Source organism: Homalodisca vitripennis, chromosome 5 (genome assembly GCF_021130785.1).
Source record: "Homalodisca vitripennis isolate AUS2020 chromosome 5, UT_GWSS_2.1, whole genome shotgun sequence".
Classification (NCBI taxonomy): domain Eukaryota; kingdom Metazoa; phylum Arthropoda; class Insecta; order Hemiptera; family Cicadellidae; genus Homalodisca; species Homalodisca vitripennis.
This window is the reverse complement of record NC_060211.1, coordinates 24,727,547-24,752,040: the sequence shown is the minus strand read 5'-3', so window position 1 is coordinate 24,752,040 and position 24,494 is coordinate 24,727,547. Positions and strand designations below refer to the sequence as shown.

Genomic DNA, 24,494 nt, shown 5'->3' with positions numbered 1-24,494 from the left:
AACAGCAAAAGAATCAATTTTAATAAAGTATAGACACATTATGTGAGCTTAGATTTATTTGTATAGATGAACTTGTTGCTTTGTCATTTTGCGAAATGTGTTAATTAACGTCCTACATCTAGAAGTTTAGAGTTATACCTTTACAAAATTAAATTTGAAAGGAGTTCAATTTCTTGTAATACACCTTTTTTTTGTTCTAACATAATTATTAGTAACATTTTTTGTAAAACACATTACTTTACATTATTTTTCAGAGTTTTGTTAATCTAACTACAATATTTGCCTGTCTTCCTTTTTAAATAAAAAGTTTCCAAACAATAATATGGATTTCATCAATACAATCAATCTAGTTTTTTCTATTAATTTTATTTACAAACACTAAATTTAAACTATGTACTGTATACACTGTTGATCTGAAAAATATTTAGATGTATAATATTCAGGGGAAAACAAGATCAAAATAAAACCACAACACAATAAGATAGTAAATTCAGAAGTTGTGATGAAGCAAGAGTTAAGTCACTGTGTTTGAAGGTTGATAATATACTAAGTGAATTTTGCTTTAAACTAGAGGATTAAAATTCTAAAATATACACAAATATTATCGTAAAAATTGACAATATAATAATATTAAAGTTGTGTAACGCCTTAACATTATTTCCAACTAAATTTTTTATCCAATTACTTCTAGATTTTTTACTTTATTATTATAAATAACTAGCTGTTTCCCGCGGCTTCGCACGCTTTTCGTAAGTTTTGCCCGCGTATGCATAATGTATTTTATTACAAAGTGGTCTACCACTCAACCTTTAAGTTCAACCAAAAATTTAGTTTAGACAATTATACATATTAACTTAGCGCCTTCAAATAGTGTTTCACTGTTTAATATACGTATCTATCTCGTAATTGCAGGTTATAATGTGCAGGCGCTTTGAAAACTTTTCTTCATTTTATTCGTTTATATTCACGACATAAGCGAATAATTCAGATAATAACTATCCTATCTTCTAAGTTAGACTAAATTACGGATACATGTGAAATTTGATTGAAATTGGTTCAGTCGTTTTGAAGTTTATTGGCAACATACATCGTGACTCAAGATTTTTATATATATAAGATTTGTCACCTTGAAATGTTTTTTCAAAAGTGCTTTTTTAAGACACAGTTTTTATAGCTAGCATTATTAATTATAGAGTGTTAGAAAAAAATGAGAGGGAATTTTCACCAAACAGTTGTGCGGTGACATTCTGCCATTCTGACTAACAGGCCAGTATAATGTTGACTGGCAGTGCACCAAACAGTTGAACACCTGTTTGTTTGTTCTGTACATTTTTGCTGAATAATTCTTCTAAAACCAATACTGTAAACTAACAATTTATTTAAACTTAACATTTAGGAATACTATACTGAACATTCTGTTGCCCTATCAAAATTGTCTTGGCCTGGGAATAAAAAGAGCGAATATTCTTATATGTTCTTATGTTATTATACAGTTTATTGCAAACAGTTTGTAATAAAAACACAGAAACATAAGATTTTTCCAAATTTACAAATTTGTGCCACATTTATCCTGCCATTCCAAGCAGGTACTTATACACTTATAAATGTTGAATGAGCACATCCCAGGCACTCAAAGAGTTAATAGTTAATAACTAACTGACTGACAAAGTTATTCTCAGACAGAGTGTTAGCAAAGCGTACCATTCATGGGGCTGCCCAAGTTTTTTTTCAATATCTCAAGAATGAATTGAGATATAGAATTGAAAGGTTGTACATTCTGTTATCACTAGGAAGACCGCCACCATTCTTCTGTCTGACAGCATATATTTCTTTCTGTTTTCTGCAGAAAATATCAAAAACTAATTCAGCTATAGACTTGAAATTTTGCATGTAACTTCATTTCTACTTAGGTAACAATGAATTTGATGATGGTGCATGTCCATGGAATTTGACTGCTGAGAGTTAGTATAGCCTATCTGTCACCAGAATATTAAAAAAAAAAAAAACTATTTGACCTATAGAATTTCAATTTTGCATGAAACTTAAATTCTATCTAGACAAAATAGTTTGATGATGTTGCATTTCCCTCCAAGGGATTTGGCTAAACGTCACTAAATACTACAGCTTGATGCCTGAGTATTATACAAAATATATATTATTAACCTGTTACAAAAAGGCAATGTTAAGTTGCCTATAACAATATTTGATAAAACCATTGACATTATGCTTTGTACATTTGTACACACCTTAATATTATGTTACAGAGAATTTAGTACGGAAGGCAATGGTGGCTCTCCAACTTACTTAGTGTTTTAAATGTTGTTTTGTTACATAATATAATGGCAAAGTAAATTATATGGTTTATGTTACTATTACTGCAACATGCTTAGATATAAACATCAACAAACAGACAACAAATCTTTAATAAGAGAGCTAAAAGTTGAGATAAAAACACATTCCATGGAGTTAAATGTAAAAATTAAGAGCATACTAAGTATACAAAGTATTAAATTAGGCGTACAATTTTACAAAATTAACATAAAAAAGCTAACAATCTACAAGCTTATATTAGAACTAAGATGACAGTTTCAGTGTTATAAATTAAACATGATAGAATAACAAAAAATGAACTAAACATAAAAACAAATCATAATGGCTATAAACTAAATAAAACTACATGTACAAAATCATACAAAATTAGAAAAGATCTGATGAGTGCAGTGAAAAGAACGCAAAGATAGCTACGGATATTCGGCCAGGTGCCGTAAACGCTACCTGCCCATGGATGTGGGAACTGACAAACACAGCGCAAGGATCAGGCCAGGGAATGGCTATGTACTGGTTCCACCATCGCGCCATGATTATCGTAACGTAGAAGCCCAGCACAAAGGAGAGCGGAATCAGCTCACCGGACTTCTCGCAATACTCGGATATCTCCTCAAACAGCCTGTACCAATAGAGAAGCGTGAGTGAAGTGATGTACCTGCCCGTATATGTGGGCGCTGATGTAGACTGCGAGAGAGGACGTCCAAGGGATGGCGAGGTACTGGTCCCACCAGCGCACCATGATCAGCGCGACGTAGAACCCCAGCACAAACGACAGAGGGATCAGGTTGATGAACTTCTCACAGTAATCGGATACCTCTTCAAACAGCCTGAACAGAACGCATACTAACGTAAGCTAATGCTGTGGTTGTACCTGCCCGTGAATGTTGGAGCTGACGAAGACCGCGCAGGAGTCCGGCCACGGAATGGCTCCGTACTGGTTCCACCACCTGGTCATGATCACACTGATGTAAAAACCGAGCACGAAAGACAGCGGGATGAGATTACTGTATGTCTCGCAGTACTCTGATACTTTTTCAAATGTCCTGGAAACATCATTCACTATTAGAACATTCAATAGACCAACACACCAAGGAAAACTACTTGTTGAATAATTTATTGTTAAGTAATTTGGTAGTACAAATACTTTGGTAGTTACAAAACAAAATAACAAACAAAACTTGACTAAATGAAATTTTACTTCATAAAATAACAAAACTTCTCGGATATCAGTCCAGGGTGACCTCCATTACACCCAATAATAATCTCTGACTGTTTCGTTATTATTTCATCAATTGCCTTAATATTAGTTACTTAATTGGGTTACATTTAGACCACGCCAACACATACTTAACCAATTATTCTTGCAGGGTAATAAAACTGTTAGTAAGTACAATTAAATATACAATAAAAAATAATACTTTGTCATATAAGCATTAATATTGTTAAGTACAAACTGTATTATAGCAAGTCATATAAATGTACTGTTATAAAATTAAATAAATAAATATATGTACACCACAATGTAGTTAAAAGTTAAAATACAAGTTTAAAATAATAAAAGGCCCACAAATTAGAATTCTTTAAGAAGAAAGCAATATATTTGGGAGCAAAATATCTAAACAAATTACCATCTGTAATTAAAATGAAAAGTGCTTTAAAAAATTCAAAAGACACCTTAAAGAATATTTTATTGCTAAACCTTTGTATGCGTTTTCAGAATTTATTGTAATATGAAATATTAGTTTTAGAAAGAAAAATCTGTTAATTAGGTGCATTCTATGTTTATTAATTAGTGTTATGTTATTATAGGTATAAAATACACATATTCTCAATATGACACCATTCAATGTGCAGACACTTTTATGAACAAAGTTGTTTTCAATTCAATACATATTGACCAATTATGTCAATATTCTCTTGATGCTAATTAAAACAGATCTTCACAATAACATTTTTTACTTATTCAAAGAACTCATCAAGTAAATAGCCTTGGTTGTTGGATTGCCTAACAACCAATTATAAAACTTACGAAGGAACACACTTACTGAATAATATAATCACTCAATTTATGATATATTATTAGAGAGTTAACTACATGACTTTCAAGAGTTGCTTTACAACCTGTTATAATCTAATACAAAGTTTGTCTTATTCCTACTATTACATAAATGGGTGTAGGAAACAAAACCTATTATATCTTAATAGGTCAAAAATGAATAAATTAATTACTGTGTTAATTGGCATATCAATAAAAAGAGCATTGTAATGTTGAAAAGGTTGTGATTTTGTGATAGTCCTAAAGTCATTCTTCTTTAAAACGAATATTTAATCTATTCTAGATCAATTCCCGTGAGAAATTAGGCCATATCTATATACAGACTGAAAATGGCAAATTATGTTGTTTTGACAAATTGGTTATAATATATATAATTTATCAACAGCTTCAAAGAAATATCACTCTGGACATCTTGTCAGAAATGTAATCTATAACGGCACTCCATGATAGGCAGTTATCTATGTGAACCCCTACAAACTTCACATTACAACTATAATTATTTTGTAAATGTACATCCCCCATCATAAGGTCTAAGAGTGAACAAGATGTTCTATGTTTTCTTTTTTGAGTTTAGAAGTAAACCATTACTATTAAACCATTAAGTTGCATCATGAAGTAGTATTCTTTACAAGTATTACAAGTTGATCCAAAATAGAGCTTTTTTTGAAAAATTAATATTGTATGCAAATAAAAAAGTTGAAGATTTAACTGAATTGAGGTCATTTATTGTGATAAGAAAAATTAATGGTCCAAGGACAGATCCCTGGAGTATCCTCTTCGGACCAATGTCTATTGGTAAAAACCTTCTGTTTATGATTAGATATTGTAAAACATTTAACATTGATCCAGAAACACCATAAAACTTAAGTTTATGAAGATTAGAATGACTTACGCAGTCAAAGCCTTACTTACATTACATAGCGTGAATTTGGCAGTCTTTTATTTTAAAAAGCTTTTATTTATTTTATAAGGCTATCAATTACAGTAGATTTAACGTTTCTGAACCCAAACTGAGAAGAAATAAAATAATTGCCATCCATCATAAAATATTACACATATTAAAATTTGTTATTGTTATATGAATTCTTTTTTTGGATAGAAACCATTCTAAATACAAGATTCAATTACAAGAAGCAACAGATAAAATATGTTAATTACTTGAAATAAATAATAGTTTTGGGTTAAATTTATACCACATTAACACAAATTTTAACAATCATCCTTGCAGAGTAACAGTAAAACTGTTAGGTACTACAATGCCATTCTTTGTTAAATCTAAAAAAACAACACTCTAAGATTTTAAAAAGGTTTGTATGTTTTTTCAAATTTAAGAAGATAAAATTAATTATTACTGTAGTTCACAAGTTACAATAGATAAAATGTGTGATTAGTTCAAAACATTTACCCAGTTTACTTTCAGCAAACACAGCCAAAGATAAAACCAAAACAAACAAAATCACAAGGTGAATTCTTCATCTTCAACGCTAGCGGATCTTCTACACTGTTTTTCTACTTTAGTGTTGGATTGTGTTATCCTAGTCCACTAACAGAGTAGATTCGTATGTTTTGGATGGTTATAGCCATAAGTTTTCATTTGCAATAAAGAAGTGAATTTTGACAAAAATACATGACCACTTGGTTGGTAAGAAATGATACCATTGCGTGACCCCGCAGCCCACTCAGTAAAGGGGACCAGATGACAGCAGAAGGTCGAGGTCAGGCGAGATGTACTCCCACCACTTACAGTCACTTCAATTACAGTAATGAATGAATGAATGTGACATCCAACATCCACTTACCACCTTACACAGAACTTCACAGTTTCAGGCAGCATTTTACATCTTTCACTATCATATTACTTATATGAGTATCATATGAATTTATATTTTACATTATCTGTATTCTATAATCTCACACAAAATTACTGATGCTGTGAATAATATAAATTACTTTGGAAACTGGTTTAGAAAACAAGTATGATTGAGAAACTTATATATAAATGGATTTCACTTATAAAATTTTTTTTAACAGTAATGTAAGTATTTTTTTTAATTAAATAATAATGCTAATACAGAATTTTTTTTATTAAAAAAACTTGAAAACTGCTTGTAGAAATTCTAAATCTAATTAAATTAAACAACCATTTGTAATGTTACAAATATAGTACATTGGCATCCATAACATAACACAACAATAATAATACTTTGTTTAGTCTGTAAATAACGCTGGAAGGTTTGAAAGGATAATAGGGTTTCAGGCCTTTGGACATTTGGCATCGTTATAAATTACAAAATGTATAACACGATGGTTCGAGGAGTTAAATCTATCCTCTTTATCAGGTAAGGATATAATTAGTTCATGAAATGAGAAAGAAAATTATATTTTCTAATTATATCCTCACCTGACAAAGAGGATAGATTTAAATTATCGAAACGTGTTATACAATTTGTAACATAAAATTATGGAAATTTCCGAAACACTATTACTACAAAACAATACTGTTTATCTGATTGAAAATAATAATTGAAAGTATTGTTATTATAAAATGTATATGAACACAGAAAGATTGTGCAGTAAATTAGGAAATAAGTAACCATGAGTAATTTTTGCTATATAAGCACTATAAATCAAAATACAAAGAAACCTAGTATTTTTGTATTTGGAATATGTTTACACAAAATGAACAAATTCTTTTCTTTCCAAATAATAACTTTGTGATAAATGTTTGTGGAAAGTGCAGTGATTTAAAGGAGAACGTAACTCATTTCAAGCCAACGGAACCAATTAATAGTTTATACCACTGGTTGTGAATTTGTATAGCACATTGACACGGATATAGAGATGACACAGAAACAATGAATATCCACTCTATTACCCACTAAAACACTCTCTAGACGACATTGATAAAAGATTTCAGGGTAATATGAAATATTTTATGGAGCATTTATACTTCCATTTTGTCTAAATAATCATGGAAATTGAGTTCCAGAATAATCTAATGCCAATTATATTAAAGCTGACGTATATATTTATATGAATAGGGACAATGTACAGAAAACAACCAGATTGGCTAAGGTGAAACAGGTTGATGAAAATATTCCATTCACTAATTAACACAATAAAATCACCAACATCTATAAATGAGCTGTAAAACATGATACTTGAAACAATAATCAATCTGAAAAATTAAGCAATGTTTACTATAACATATCGGCAACCATTGAATTCATCCTCATGAGAATAAACAAGTTGGAGAACTGGGATTGACAATGAAAATTGTTACTATATAAACTATGTGTCTATTATTAACGCTTAATTTAGTGTGAAGCGTGGTCAAATACTTACACTTAATATGTATTCCATCACATTTCACCAGAGAAAAGGTTATTGATTTTGGCATCACAAAGAAAAGGAGGATTATAAAGATTAAGAATTTAAAGTTCTTGAAAAAATTAATTCCAACCTCTGATTTAGAAGCATTACTCACTCACTCAAACGCCACACAATTAAATATTATAATCCAGAACACCTTTGTACTTATCTTTAATATTTAAGCTGAAAAGAAAAAGAAAACCTTACTTTTTCTGGTCAGGATCCAAGACATATCTGTAGAGGACGCTGAGGGAGTAGTATATGGTGAGGAAAGCGATCAGGTCCGGCCATACTAGCTTGTAGATACTCCCCTTCCACCTGGAAAATATATCGTTTATTTCAGTTTTTGGAATTTACTTTGCATTTTACACAACTTTCATACTTTCATTTCATGAGGCCATTCGGCACCAAGGCTGTCTTCATCAGACACTTCACAGAAAGTAAATGCAAACAAATATTTTTGTATCAGTTAGCCACATGAGAGATTTTAATACTAAGCTATCTTGTGTGGTTTACTTTGTAAAATGTTCAATAATTGAGGTTCTTCTGTATGTCAAAATACACCACTCTGGGTAGTGGCAATAGACTCTTTAACTGAACTCTGGAACCTTAATATTTATTAATCCTTTTACAAAATTATTGTGTACTTTCTTATGCTTACAATTACGTACTTGTTTATTCATAGGCACAGCTTCCGTAATGTCAAATATTATAATTACCTTACCTATATTTTGACAAATTATTCAATCACTAAAACTGATAATTAACTATTTTTTTTTTAGATTAAGTATAGAAACTTTCAAGTTAAAAAGTCTTTTAGATGATAATTTATCATAAATTATAAGCAATCATATAAGCAACCTTACCACTATCCATTTTTACAACAGTAATATATCACAACACATACATAACATACACAACATTTTACAACTTACTCTGTTGAATTTTAATACACAAGTCACGGAGATATTTTTTTCCAACATAAGACGCTCTACATACACACAAATACATTTTAAAGTGAATAAAAGATACCGTTAAACAATGATGAGGGTGGTTTGCATTGTTTAATGAGTTGTGACACAACAGCTACACTAATTTTCCACTGAATGGCTCGATGAGCAAAATTGGAAATTGAAAAGCTAACTAGGATCACAATGTAGGTTCATTGTTTCAATCTTAGAATTTAAACACATAGGAAATAATGATTATACTCATTTCAAAGTATTATAATTTTATCAGGGAGCGAGTATATGACAGTGTGGTAAGCTGCAAAATAAAAGAGAGAAAAAGTCCCTTATACTATAGTTTCCAGTCTATATATAAATACCTTTTTAAAGAAGGCAGAAACTTTTGACACAGAAACACGCTTTCGCTTTCGGGTGAAGCAGGCTTAATGTGCTTTGGTGAAGTAGACTTAATGTGATAAGTGTTACTGAAAGGAGCTTTGGTAGCAAGTTTCCAATTTCTTAGCTCAGTTTAAAATAACTATAGTGGATACCGGAATGTTAATCAGAGCAATTAATAAGTGTGGGTTGAATTCAATAATAGGCACTTATTTTGTTTACCATTATCACAATAGTTCATTACTTTTTAATACACCATTCATCTCTGTAAGTAGAATCGCGAACGCACATAGATTTATATTGACATTGGCAAACATTCAATTTTTTTTTTAAATTTGTAACTGCTACCATTAGGTTTGAAGAATGAGTTGTAAGCAATAGAGTTATATAGCTTGTGTGCTTTAAATTAAGTAATAACTAAATAGTCAAATTTACCGAAAGTAGCCATTGAAAATACATATTCAAACGAAAAGGATATAATGTCATAATAAGTTATCTCAGTTACTCACTTAACACTGGTTTTATAAACTAGTCAAAAGCTGTACCCTGTTCACATCAACGAACAGTTAGTATTATAGCTTCCACAAATTTTAAGCATTTCCCATTAGTTAAAATAATTTTCTGGACAATTTGTATCAGATCCTATTAAAGTTATAGCATTAGCATAAAAACTTTCTTGATATTACTATAATTGGAAATATTCCATTGCTATATTTGAAAAGCATAAACGTGCTTCCTCACAAGAAGAGAATTTTAAATATTTACTAAAAGGCTAAACCAAAGTAATCAATATGACGGAGCACACAAGTACTAAACTACGGTCGTGATTTGCTTCGCCAAAACAATTACAAAGTCAACGACCGCAACCGCAATGTGATGACAGAGAGACACACAACCTCCGAGACTTGGCTTAGCTCCCGCTGCGATAAACAACCATATTGGAGCAATTAGCATTAGCATTGACCCGCTCTGGCTCTCACGTGTGTATTACACTACACAATGTTATCAGTATCGTCTCCCAGTCTAGCCGAGACTTGGCTTAGCTCCCGCTGCGATAAACAACCATATTGGAGCAATTAGCATTAGCATTGACCCGCTCTGGCTCTCACGTGTGTATTACACTACACAATGTTATCAGTATCGTCTCCCAGTCTAGCCGAGACTTGGCTTAGCTCCCGCTGCGATAAACAACCATATTGGAGCAATTAGCATTAGCATTGACCCGCTCTGGCTCTCACGTGTGTATTACACTACACAATGTTATCAGTATCGTCTCCCAGTCTAGCCGAGACTTGGCTTAGCTCCCGCTGCGATAAACAACCATATTGGAGCAATTAGCATTAGCATTGACCCGCTCTGGCTCTCACGTGTGTATTACACTACACAATGTTATCAGTATCGTCTCCCAGTCTAGCCGAGACTTGGCTTAGCTCCCGCTGCGATAAACAACCATATTGGAGCAATTAGCATTAGCATTGACCCGCTCTGGCTCTCACGTGTGTATTACACTACACAATGTTATCAGTATCGTCTCCCAGTCTAGCCGAGACTTGGCTTAGCTCCCGCTGCGATAAACAACCATATTGGAGCAATTAGCATTAGCATTGACCCGCTCTGGCTCTCACGTGTGTATTACACTACACAATGTTATCAGTATCGTCTCCCAGTCTAGCCGAGACTTGGCTTAGCTCCCGCTGCGATAAACAACCATATTGGAGCAATTAGCATTAGCATTGACCCGCTCTGGCTCTCACGTGTGTATTACACTACACAATGTTATCAGTATCGTCTCCCAGTCTAGCCGAGACTTGGCTTAGCTCCCGCTGCGATAAACAACCATATTGGAGCAATTAGCATTAGCATTGACCCGCTCTGGCTCTCACGTGTGTATTACACTACACAATGTTATCAGTATCGTCTCCCAGTCTAGCCGAGACTTGGCTTAGCTCCCGCTGCGATAAACAACCATATTGGAGCAATTAGCATTAGCATTGACCCGCTCTGGCTCTCACGTGTGTATTACACTACACAATGTTATCAGTATCGTCTCCCAGTCTAGCCGAGACTTGGCTTAGCTCCCGCTGCGATAAACAACCATATTGGAGCAATTAGCATTAGCATTGACCCGCTCTGGCTCTCACGTGTGTATTACACTACACAATGTTATCAGTATCGTCTCCCAGTCTAGCCGAGACTTGGCTTAGCTCCCGCTGCGTATAAACAACCATATTGGAGCAATTAGCATTAGCATTGACCCGCTCTGGCTCTCACGTGTGTATTACACTACACAATGTTATCAGTAATCGTCTCCCAGTCTAGCCGAGACTTGGCTTAGCTCCCGCTGCGATAAACAACCATATTGGAGCAATTAGCATTAGCATTGACCCGCTCTGGCACTCACGTGGTGTATTACACTACACAATGTTATCAGTATCGTTTCCCAGTCTAGCCGAGACTTGGCTTAAGCTCCCGCTGCGATAAACAACCATTATTGGAGCAATTAGCATCATTAGCAATTAGCATTGGGACCCGCTCTGGCACTCACGTGTGTATTACACTACACAATGTTATCAGTATCGTCTCCCAGTCTAGCCGAGACTTGGCTTAGCTCCCCGCTGCGATAAACAACCGTATTGGAGCAATTAGCATTAGCATTGACCCCCGCTCTGGCTCTCACGTGTGTATTACACTACACAATGTTATCAGTATCGTCTCCCAGTCTAGCCACGACTTGGCTAAGCTCCCGCTGCGATAAACAACCGTATTGGGAGCAATTAGCATTAGCATTGACCCCTCTGGCTCTCACGTGTGCATGTGTATTACACTACATAATGTTATCAGTATCGTCTCCCAGTCTAGCCGAGACTTGGCTTAGCTCCCGCTGCGATAAACAACCATATTGGAGCAATTAGCATTAGCATTGGACCCGCTCTGGCTCTCACGTGTGTATTACACTACATAATGTTATCAGTATCGTCTCCCAGTCTAGCTGAGACTTGGCTTAGCTCCCGCTGCGATAAACAACCATATTGGAGCAGCAATTAGCATTAGCATTGACCCCGCTCTGGCTCGCACGTGTGTATTACACTATACATAATGTTATCAGTATCGTCTCCCAGTCTAGCCGAGACTTGGCTTAGCTCCCGCTGAGATAAACAACCATATTGGAGCAATTAGCATTAGCATTGACCCGCTTTGGCCCTCGCACGTGTGTATTACACTACACAATGTTATCAGTATCGTCTCCCAGTCTAGCCGAGACTTGGCTTAGCTCCCGCTGCGATAAACAACCATATTGGAGCAATTAGCATTAGCATTGACCCGCTCTGGCCCTCACTGTGTATTACACCACACAATGTTATCAGTATCGTCTCCCAGTCTAGCCGAGACTTGGCTTAGCTCCCGCTGCGATAAACAACCCATATTGGAGCAATTAGCATTAGCATTGACCCGCTCTGGCTCTCACGTGTGTATTTACACTACACAATGTTATCAGTATCGTCTCCCGTCTAGCCGAGACTTGGCTTAGCTCCCGCTACGATAAACAACCATATTGGAGAAATTAGCATTAGCATTGACCCGCTTTGGCTCTCACGTGTGTATTACACTACACAATGTTATCAGTATCGTCTCCTAGTCTAGCCGCGACTTGGCTTAGCTCCCGCTGCGATAAACAACCATATGGGAGCCATTAGCATTAGCATTGACCCCGCTTTGGCTCTCACATGTGTATTACACTACACAATGTTAATCAAGTATCGTCTCCTAGTCTAGCCGCGACTTGGCTTAGCTCCCGCTGCGATAAAACAACCATATTGGAGCAATTAGCATTAGCATTGACCCGCTCTGGCCCTCACGTGTGTATTACACCACACAATGTTATCAGTATCGTCTCCAGTCTAGCCGAGACTTGGCTTAGCTCCCGCTGCGATAAACAACCATATGGAGCAATTAGCATTAGCATTGACCCGCTCCTGGCTCTCACGTGTGTAATTTACACACACACAATGTTATCAGTATCGTCTCCTAGTCTAGCCGAGACTTGGCTTAGCTCCCGCTGCGATAAACAACCATATTGGAGAAATTAGCATTAGCATTGACCCGCTCTGGCTCTCACATGTGTATTACACTACACAATGTTATCAGTATCGTCTCCTAGTCTAGCCGCGACTTGGCTTAGCTCCCGCTACGATAAACAACCATATTGGAGCCATTAGCATTAGCATTGACCCGCTTTGGCTCTCACATGTGTATTACACTACACAATGTTATCAGTATCGTCCTCCTAGTCTAGCCGCGACTTGGCTTAGCTCCCGCTGCGATAAACAACCATATTGGAGCAATTAGCATTAGCATTGACCCGCTTTGGCTCTCACATATGTATTACACTACACAATGTTATCAGTATCGTCTCCCAGTCCTAGTCCGCGACTTGGCTTAGCTCCCGCTGCGATAAACAACCATATTGGGCAATTAGCATTAGCATTGACCCGCTCTGGCTCTCACGTGTGTAATTACACTAACACAATGTTATCAGTATCGTCTCCCAGTCTAGCCGAGACCTGGCTTAGCTCCCGCTGCGATAAACAACCATATTGGAGCAATTAGCATTAGCATTGACCTGCTTTGGCTCTCACATGTGTAAATTACACTACACAATGTTATCAGTATCGTCTTTCAGTCTTGCCGAGACCTTGGCTTAGCTCCCGCTGCGATAAACAACCATATTGGAGCAATTAGCATTAGCATTGACCCCGCTTTGGCTCTCACATGTGTATTACACTACACAATGTTATCAGTATCCGTCTCCTTAGTCTAGTCGCGACTTGGCTTAGCTCCCGCTGCGATAAACAACCGTATTGGAGCAATTAGCAATTAGCATTGACCCGCTTTGGCTCGCACGTGTGTATTACACTACACAATGTTATCAGTATCGTCTCCCATTCTAGTCGAGACCTGGCTTAGCTCCCGCTGCGATAAACAACCATATTGGAGCGCAATTAGCATTAGCATTGACCCGCTTTGGCTCGCACGTGTGTATTACACTACACAATGTTATCAGTATCGTCTCCCATTCTAGTCGAGACCTGGCTTAGCTCCCGCTGCGATAAACAACCATATTGGAGCAATTAGCATTAGCATTGACCCGCTCTGGCTCTCACGTGTGTATTACACTACACAATGTTATCAGTATCGTCTCCCAGTCTAGCCGAGACTTGGCTTAGCTCCCGCTGCGATAAACAACCATATTGGAGCAATTAGCATTAGCATTGACCCGCTCTGGCTCTCACGTGTGTATTACACTACACAATGTTATCAGTATCGTCTCCCAGTCTAGCCGAGACTTGGCTTAGCTCCCGCTGCGATAAACAACCATATTGGAGCAATTAGCATTAGCATTGACCCGCTCTGGCTCTCACGTGTGTATTACACTACACAATGTTATCAGTATCGTCTCCCAGTCTAGCCGAGACTTGGCTTAGCTCCCGCTGCGATAAACAACCATATTGGAGCAATTAGCATTAGCATTGACCCGCTCTGGCTCTCACGTGTGTATTACACTACACAATGTTATCAGTATCGTCTCCCAGTCTAGCCGAGACTTGGCTTAGCTCCCGCTGCGATAAACAACCATATTGGAGCAATTAGCATTAGCATTGACCCGCTCTGGCTCTCACGTGTGTATTACACCACACAATGTTATCAGTATCGTCTCCCAGTCTAGCCGAGACTTGGCTTAGCTCCCGCTGCGATAAACAACCATATTGGAGCAATTAGCATTAGCATTGACCCGCTCTGGCTCTCACGTGTGTATTACACTACACAATGTTATCAGTATCGTCTCCCAGTCTAGCCGAGACTTGGCTTAGCTCCCGCTGCGATAAACAACCATATTGGAGCAATTAGCATTAGCATTGACCCGCTCTGGCTCTCACGTGTGTATTACACTACACAATGTTATCAGTATCGTCTCCCAGTCTAGCCGAGACTTGGCTTAGCTCCCGCTGCGATAAACAACCATATTGGAGCAATTAGCATTAGCATTGACCCGCTCTGGCTCTCACGTGTGTATTACACTACACAATGTTATCAGTATCGTCTCCCAGTCTAGCCGAGACTTGGCTTAGCTCCCGCTGCGATAAACAACCATATTGGAGCAATTAGCATTAGCATTGACCCGCTCTGGCTCTCACGTGTGTATTACACTACACAATGTTATCAGTATCGTCTCCCAGTCTAGCCGAGACTTGGCTTAGCTCCCGCTGCGATAAACAACCATATTGGAGCAATTAGCATTAGCATTGACCCGCTCTGGCTCGCACGTGTGTATTACACTACACAATGTTATCAGTATCGTCTCCTAGTCTTGCTGAGACCTGGCTTAGCTCCCGCTGCGATAAACAACCATATTGGAGCAATTAGCATTAGCATTGAACCCGCTTTGGCTCTCACGTGTGTATTACACCACACAATGTTACCAGTATCGTCTCCCAGTCTAGCCGAGACTTGGCTTAGCTCCCGCTGCGATAAACAACCATATTGGAGCAATTAGCATTAGCATTGACCCGCTCTGGCTCGCACGTGTGTATTACACTACACAATGTTATCAGTAATCGTCTCCCAGTCTAGCCGAGACCTGGCTTAGCTCCCGCTGCGATAAACAACCATATTGGAGCAATTAGCATTAGCATTGACCCGCTCTGGCTCTCACGTGTGTATTACACTACACAATGTTATCAGTATCGTCTCCCAGTCTAGCCGAGACTTGGCTTAGCTCCCGCTGCGATAAACAACCATATTGGAGCAATTAGCATTAGCATTGACCCGCTCTGGCTCTCACGTGTGTATTACACTACACAATGTTATCAGTATCGTCTCCCAGTCTAGCCGAGACTTGGCTTAGCTCCCGCTGCGATAAACAACCATATTGGAGCAATTAGCATTAGCATTGACCCGCTCTGGCTCTCACGTGTGTATTACACTACACAATGTTACCAGTATCGTCTCCCAGTCTAGCTGAGACTGGCTGAAGTGATTTTCACTATCTTTGCATTTTTAATATAAACTTCGTAACAGCAATTAAATCCATTCAAAACATTTAGGAAACGTGAATCTTTCGTTTTGTCAATTAGTAAGTAACATACTACAGGTCCAATTACCTGTATGATTCGGGGTTCACTTTAATCAACAGGTTCCGCGAATCAACCTTACTGATAACTAAATATGTTTAGGGTTGTAACAAAATTCTGCTGCAATATAATAAGCGGCCACCACGCAAACGAATTAATCGATATGTCTGATTATTTAAACCATCGGACAATAAAAACAAAAATGTAAAACCGTATTACATTACAGGCATTTTAAATTATTATACCATAGTTCAGCTATGGTTTTATACCTAAAATGTAATAATTTAACGATTTAAAACCACGTATTGTGTATTTATTTAATGTAACAAACAAAGCAGTGTAGAACTTACTATTTTGAATGATAAACATGTCTGACAACTTGATACTCAAATAACGCATATTCATCTTTACTGTGCTTGCGGCCATTACTCAAACAAATACCACACAATTATTTTTACTATATTTAATTTATTAATCTCTTAACAATTTTTAATATCCACTTAAAAAGTCGACAATAACTAATTGTAAATAACTATAATTAGAATGCTTTTGTGTCCGATACTTCAGGTATTTCTAATCGATTTTGGTTCACTAAGTCGATTGCCGTGGTGGCCGCTTATTATACTGCGGGCCTAAAGTCCACAATTTGTTATAATATAATTTATATGAATATAGGTACTAATAATTTTTGACGGATAATTTTGAATTGAGATTTGGAGGTTTTAACATCGAGCCTAACCGGTATAAATAGCGTATTTATTTAACTAACTTATCATTGATACTTTTAAAGTTTTTATCAAATTCTGTTTAACCAAAACACAATTAACCAAGATTTCGAATTGATTGTAAACAAAAATATTATTTGCCACATACATAAATAAATAACACATAAATAGCGATCTATGAAAATATGAAGCATAGAACTTAGCACAATTTATTTCCAATGTAGTATCGCGGATCTGCAGGCGCAATCCATGCTTGATAATTATACCCTTTTCACTGCATAAAAATTATTTTCATATTATTCCGTATTAACCGAATTTTCGATTAACCGAATTAATTACCTAGGTCCAAACAAGTTCGGTTATACAAGACTTTATTTTAGTGCGTTTAACCGTCGTAGAATAATGTCTGAAATTTATGTAGTAAGCTATCTATAGAATTCCTTCGGTGATTTAACAAAAGCAAACAGCACCATTCAAGGGATATGCAAGTAGAGCGTAAACTGACTAGCAAGGTTGGCATGTCAACCCACAATCGATGTGTGCTGGGTCAATAGCCGGTCACTTCCGGTAGTGTATCATCGGTGTCGACCAACAAGTTCTCTCCTCGACTGTGGATAAATATTTCACTTTCATACCATACAGATGTAAACTTTTATAGACCCGCAATAAGTATAAAATTGATATTCAGACAAAACTCTACCAAGAATTTAGAGTTCGATAAGATAAGGGAAGTACAATCTGAGGACAACGCACTATTCGTACCGGATGGAAAGAAGTTTGTGATAAGACTGACCGCACCGAATCCATGAAGAGTTTCAAAGATGGCATGGTTAAAGGATATGATAAAAACAATTCTTTCAAATAGAGGAAGAGAAGCCAGACCTTCGGGAGTGCAGGGCTGGGATCAGGCATCCAGAGACTTGCGAACTTAAGGGAATCCACGTGAAAACTGAGTACAAAGGGTTTGGGGACCAAAATAAGAGAATGTACAGAAATAAGATTTCATAAATTACAACACTACATTAGATTTCTAATATAGTAATGGCCAAGGGCAAAGGAAAAGGATAGAGTGAATTGGATAGAGACTTACAGAAGGAAAGACAAATTTAGTTCTTGTACCTTGAATAACATATCTTAAAGATCCAGTGTTCTATATTTTGGAAACTAGACAAACAAGTCTCAAAGAGCTATCAGAATCCGAAACACTGGGGTCCGGGGCTTTAACGAGAGTTTGGATTGTTGGATATTATTGGGCAAAGGAATCAAAATGTATCAACTGGGTTGAGAATTCTGAGGCTTTTGGACACGATCAAGTGTTCGTTGGAGCCCGATCTCCCGAAATCAAAATGTTGCTTTGTAGAAGGTCGCAGTTACAGCGGTTAGCTAATTTAGAACGTAACACGATTTAAGTAACACTGTAAAAGATGTACGCTCAGGACATCTAAACACAATTCTCACGCATAGTATTTTAAAACTACTAAAAACTTTTGTTAGGTATATTTAGGAGTTACGTTTCTACCGTCCAGTAATTTTGAGGAAATGATTGGGCTGTCCAAAAACAAAAGTAGGCAAATTTTTAAATGCGGTTCTGTTACATCTGGTACTATAATTATGTGTGGCGATATATAATTTTCAATAATTGACTTTCTGAATGCTATAGCTGGTACAGAGACATTACCACTTCCACATTTTAAAGCTACCTAAGCCTGTATTTCTTAAAACTTTTCTAAACAACAAAAATGTAGTGTTTGTTTCGTACAATTTGGCCAGCGGTATACAACAAAGGGTGGCGTGAATACCCCGAGTGCGTCCTTCCGTGCAAGACGTTGACTTCCGCCAACATATCGACCGGGGTCGGTGAATAGCTAAGCATAAGCAACGATGTCATTAGGTCAGCTTTACCCACCCACACACTGTTTATAGCGCTCTCGACAATACAAAAGGGCTGTTTATAGCGCTCTCGAAAATATAAGAGAGCTGTTTATAGCGATCTCGAAAACACAAGAGAGCTGTTTACAGCGCTCTCGAAAATACGAGAGAGCTGTTTATAGCACTGTCAAAAATACAAGAGAGCTGTTTAAAGTACTTTTAAAAATACAAGAGAGCTGTTTATAGCTCTGTCGAAAATACAAGAGAGCTGTTCATAGCACTGTCGAAAACTAAGAAACCTGTTTATAGCGCTCTCGGAAATACAAGAGAGCTGTTTATAGCGCTCTTGAAAATACAAGAGAGCTGTTTATAGTGCTTTTAAAAATAGAAGAGAGCTGTTTATAGCTCTGTCGAAAAACCAAGAGAGCTGTTAATATCGCTCTCGAAAATACAAGAGCTGTTTATAGCTCTGTCGAAAAACCAAGAGAGCTGTTATATCGCTCTCGAAAATACAAGAGAGCTGTTTATAGCACTGTCGAAAACTGAGAAATCTTTTAAAGCGCTCTCGAAAATACAAGAGAGCTGTTTATAGCCCTCTAGAAAACACTAGAGAGCTGTTTATAGCTCTCTCGAAAATATAAGAGAGCTCAGTTTATAGTAGCCTCACAACAAAACCTACTGCATAACATAAAAACCCTCTAGAGAAATGCGGATAATCGAACTAAAACCAGTTTTCAGGGATACTGTGGAAGTGTTTTCTTGGAACTATGAGTTCCATGCAATAAATATCAACATTTCAAAATATAAACTAAATATATATTATTTATCCTATATGAAGCGGTTTGTTAGCATAAGCCTTTATTCCTTCTAGAGCTGAGTTTATGCCTAATTAAAAATCCAGCTCAATAATTCTAGTAGGAGCATGCCAAAGTACGACGAAAGAGGTATCGCTGAGATCGCATGCAAACTTTTAACTCTATAGCTCATTAGACAACACGTGTTACTCAATGTTCAAATGTCATATGATTGTACTCACCTTGTTTACAAATGTTTTTCTCGTTGTCATCATGGTTACCCATTGAAATTCTTGCTAACGCTCATTGCAAGCCCATGAAGTTGACATGTACTATCACCAAATTTGATGCTGCTTGTATAGAAATGCACAATTTCGAAGTATTGCATTGGTGAGTTATCGTGCGGACAGACAGACAGACGGAAATTAAATTTTTGAGCCATTCCTACAGTGACAGACTTCGCCAACACTGAGCTAATTAAATTTGTTTTTAAGAATGGTTTTCTACGATTTTACATCAATGAAAGAGGAAAGAGCGCACGAGATGCCCGTAGCGACTCGTCTGCGCAAAGTAACTCACACACAACAGGACTGCGGCGTTAAATAAATCCTTCACCGTCACCGCATGTTTGAGAATGGAAGGCTCTTTCATATTGCATGTAAACCCAGGAGGGCTGAGTACAGTTTACATTTGCAGTATTTAAACACATTGCCTTGAGTGGCCGCAGCCACCGACGTTATTGGCACACAAATCACAAAAGGAATAAGGAAAGTGAATTTAAAAAAGTGTTTCCTTTGTATTATGTACTTATAGTACGTCTTTATCGTTTGTGATCAAATTTTATTTATTATATTTGCTAAGAAACTAATGGAATGTTATTGATGTATTTATATTTCGTTTCGTATACTTATAATTGTTAAAGAAAATAATAAAGAATAAAATAATAATTGTTTAGTAGAGTGACAAGACTGCTTTCATTGTTTCTATATTGGATTCGATCAGGAGAAACTCCAAAAGGCACGGAGCGGCGGTACCGCAGGCGCGAGCTTAATTGTGCAACTTTAAAGCTGTATTAATGTAGTCATAATTCTGAGTAGTACGTTTATTCATTCGGTTTGAACCCTACTTTCTTTTACTATAGGCGTATTTACGAAAATAAAATTAGATATCCATTAATTTCAATAATTCTGTATTGTTATTATTTTCAATTATACAGAATTTTATGACATGCGTCACTAATCCTATTTTTCAGTAAAACATTTAAAATTAAAATTAAATAGACATTTCAAATAAGTAATAACACATTTAAAAATCTGTCATATCAACTAAGTCGCACACCCTTCAGCTCCCCACATCTTTCAGCTCTGACGCTGGTTTGCTGAGTTCCAGGAACTCGCCCCAAGGAATAAAATGTGTTTGCTATTAAATATTCTTTTACGCCTTTTTTAAGTTTGATTGATTTGTGATAGATTTGATTTTTTCTGGTAAACAATTAATAAATCTGACACCCATCTGAGATGAGAGTTGGCCATGAAGCTGTAGCCTGTGTTAAGCAACTCTGTAGTTTTCTCCAGCTCTTGTATTATAACCATGGACATCCCTACCTTGCACCAACGTACACCTGAAACGACAGAACATGCTCGTCTCAAGCACGTACAGCGCAGGCAATGTCAGTAATTTGAGCTCCTTAAAGGATTCTCTACACGACTCTCGGGAAGTTAAGTTATTAATCATGCGAACAGATTTCTTTTGTAATATAAATAATCTTTGAAAATACGAATTTGGACAAGTACCCCACAGTGTAATCCATAAGATATATGCGTGGAAAAATGAGTTCCATAGTAGGCAGTTCTTAATAAGGGCTTAGGACAATGATTTGATAAGTGTCTTAGCAAATATATATTGGACGAAATTCTTTTACAAATATTTTCAATATGTGTACTAAAGGACACACAAAAATCTCAAATAAGATCTGGAATATTTATTTATTGTCTATTCGGTTAACATACCTTGCGTGTGTTAGGAATAAGAGCACGATTCAAAAATGTTACCCATCACAACACAGTAGATATGGGTACATATTCCTGCACTCAATCGACTAGGTGACGATCACATACACTGGCAGAAGAAGCTATTTCTTTAAGTACAATTTTTGGGTAATTAATTTACATATTTCTCAAAACGTAAGTTAATAGGTTTAGCCCGCCTATACTGACATCCTGGGAACGCCACTAAATTAACAGTGAGTAAAGAAAGCCACGATTCAGACACAATTAGAAGCATAAAGTTTATGAATTCCCACCAAGTTGATGCGTCCGAACAAATCGTGAATATGTAAGCGTGAACGTGGAAAATACATGAAATAAAAATGAAATTAATGAAAAATTCTTTTATTGAAGAGGCGGAGTTAGGGCTATAGAGCCCTCTCTACCACTCAACCTCATATTGTATACAGTAAATTCACAATAATTTGATACAATTTCGGTAAATTATTAAATTATCATTTAAATATAAAATAACAGAATTTCTTAACCTACTCAAAAGTAAATGAGGTTAAAGTAAAAATCTACATATTGAAATTAATTCAAAACTTAAAATACAAAAGAAAAAATTTATATACATATATATTGTAATTAATACAAGAAAAATACAAAATGAAGAACAAGAAGAATAAGAATGAAGGTTTAATCACTCTAACCACATGACCGCAACAAGCAGCACCACCCGTCACCCCCACAGGCCCCCCAGCAGCAAGCCCCTAACCCCTGCTACGAAGCGTGCACAGTCCTCAATACATCTAATATCATCGGGGAGAGCGTTCCAAAGACGACAAACTTAAACAGTGATACATACACACATTTGTTCAACGATTCCAAAACATGTTTAAATTTCATTTCGTTCGACAATATATGGATAAAGTTATAGTTTTTATGAAAACTTTCATCTCTAACGAAAAATTCCAGATCTCGGCCGTGGTGATTAGGTTACGCTGTGCAGCAACGCCGTAAGTAACCCATGTCAAGCCCACTGCACACGTCCCGACACGGCTATTGTGACACAACCGACAAGGCTGGTTATCGCTCGGACAATATTTCACAACTTACGGGGAACACTTGCAGTAACCGTTAGCCTGCAATCCAGCGACCGGGGCCCACGCCTCTGCAGAAATTCGATTTAATCACGGTCCGCCGTTCGCGTACCCGGTTAGAATGGGAAATGTATTGCGGGCGCCAGCCTTGTCGAGCTCCGAGACTCATTGTACATACGACCGATACAATTGGAAAAGTACGTAAATGGCTCGGTACCCTGTGAGTCACCTGTTATCTGTTATCTGAGCTTTTAACTGTTCATTTGACCTTTCTAGAACGTGACGTCACGATTCTGCACACTCACCCACGTTCTTATCTTACAACGAGACTAGATCATCGTCTACCTTTCACGTACCCTTTCTCCCTTTAGGTACTAATTAATACTACCCATACTATTGAAGTTGACAAACGTCCTTTTGGCCCCCAAGATTTCAAATGTATTGTGAAAACTTAAGTCACTAGATCTTTGAAAACGTTGTTTTTCCGTTACAGGAGAAAATCATAATTTGAGAACTTCTTTAATGCCAAAAAATGGCTTTTGGGTATATTCATAAACTAGACACAAGTGCAAGATTTCTTCACAGTCACATTATATATATGGACAATGTTACGGTATGACCCTAAGTACTTTTACACCACAACTTTAGTAGGAAATGTTTAACTGCATAAAGGTAAGGTACAACTCACAAAATCTTTGAAAGGGTTGTTTTTCTATTATACCGAAGGCATTGTTGTCAGGTAAAAATCATAATTTAAGAACTTTTTAATGCAAAAAATTGTTTTTTTGGGTATACTGGTATTCATAAATTAGACATAAGTGTAGGATTTCTCTACAGTCACATTAACCGTATGGACAATGTTACGGTGTGACCTCAACAACTTTGACCCCACAATTTTAGTCGGAAATGTTTACCGCATAAAGTTCAGGTACATAACCTTTAAAACAACTATCTTCTTCCTTAAACTTCCGAATTGGCTAATAGATCCACCCATACACTCATTCAAGAAGTTATTTGAACTTTTATAAAAGTAGAAGCCCTAAAATTTAAATTGAACTATTACCAAAAAGGTTTGTCGTGTAATATGCAGTAAATCACTCATCACAGTGAACAAATATACCATCGGTTATGCTTCGTTCCGACTGAGACATGACAATAATACAGCTGCAACAAATTGCTTAGAACATCATAAAATCTACCTTAGGATTCAATTTTCTAAACAATTTCAACTACATGCGCTATTTTTGTGCGATTTAGCAATCTTTGGAAACCATAAATCAGGCGGCATAGTAAACCTAACAACCAAACAGGCTGTTGTTATCTTTAGTTTATGAGTTATAAAATAGGAATCTATACCGCTAAGCGATGCAACTTTAGTCACTATTACGTTAGTATCTCAGGTAGGCACGTTTACGACACAATCAAATCTCCATTTAAAACAAAAAATAACAAATTTAACGTTCTGGCAATGATACTAAGTGGCTGTCAACATAAACGGTATTTATATTGCCACTGACGGAGACTATTAATAGTGACAAACTTGTTTATTTACAACGTGTTGCCGGGTAACTGTGAAGTAAGCGCGTCGTTATCTCCATCGCACAGAGTTCAAGATAGCTTTGATGTCCCGAACTTGCCCAACAGGACGCTATTTCTGCCGGCCTGTCTCACACTATCACCCCCGATACTCGAATCTCGCCGGCCTTACTATTACAGTGATCTTTCCACATCACAAGGAGTTCAAGATAGCCTCCATGTTCCAGGCTTGCCCAACAAGACACTATTTGTG

At 36.7% G+C, this 24,494-nt stretch overlaps 1 protein-coding gene across 1 annotated transcript in view; it reads right to left on the bottom strand.

The window, feature by feature from the left end:
* LOC124361868 (bestrophin-4-like) overlaps nucleotides 1-24,494 on the bottom strand; it is a 96,204-nt gene that overhangs the window by 29,842 nt on the left and 41,868 nt on the right. Inside the window, 2 exon segments of the mRNA XM_046815912.1 lie at nucleotides 2,984-3,155; nucleotides 7,964-8,074. Of these exon segments, the coding sequence (XP_046671868.1) occupies nucleotides 2,984-3,155; nucleotides 7,964-8,074 (283 nt within the window).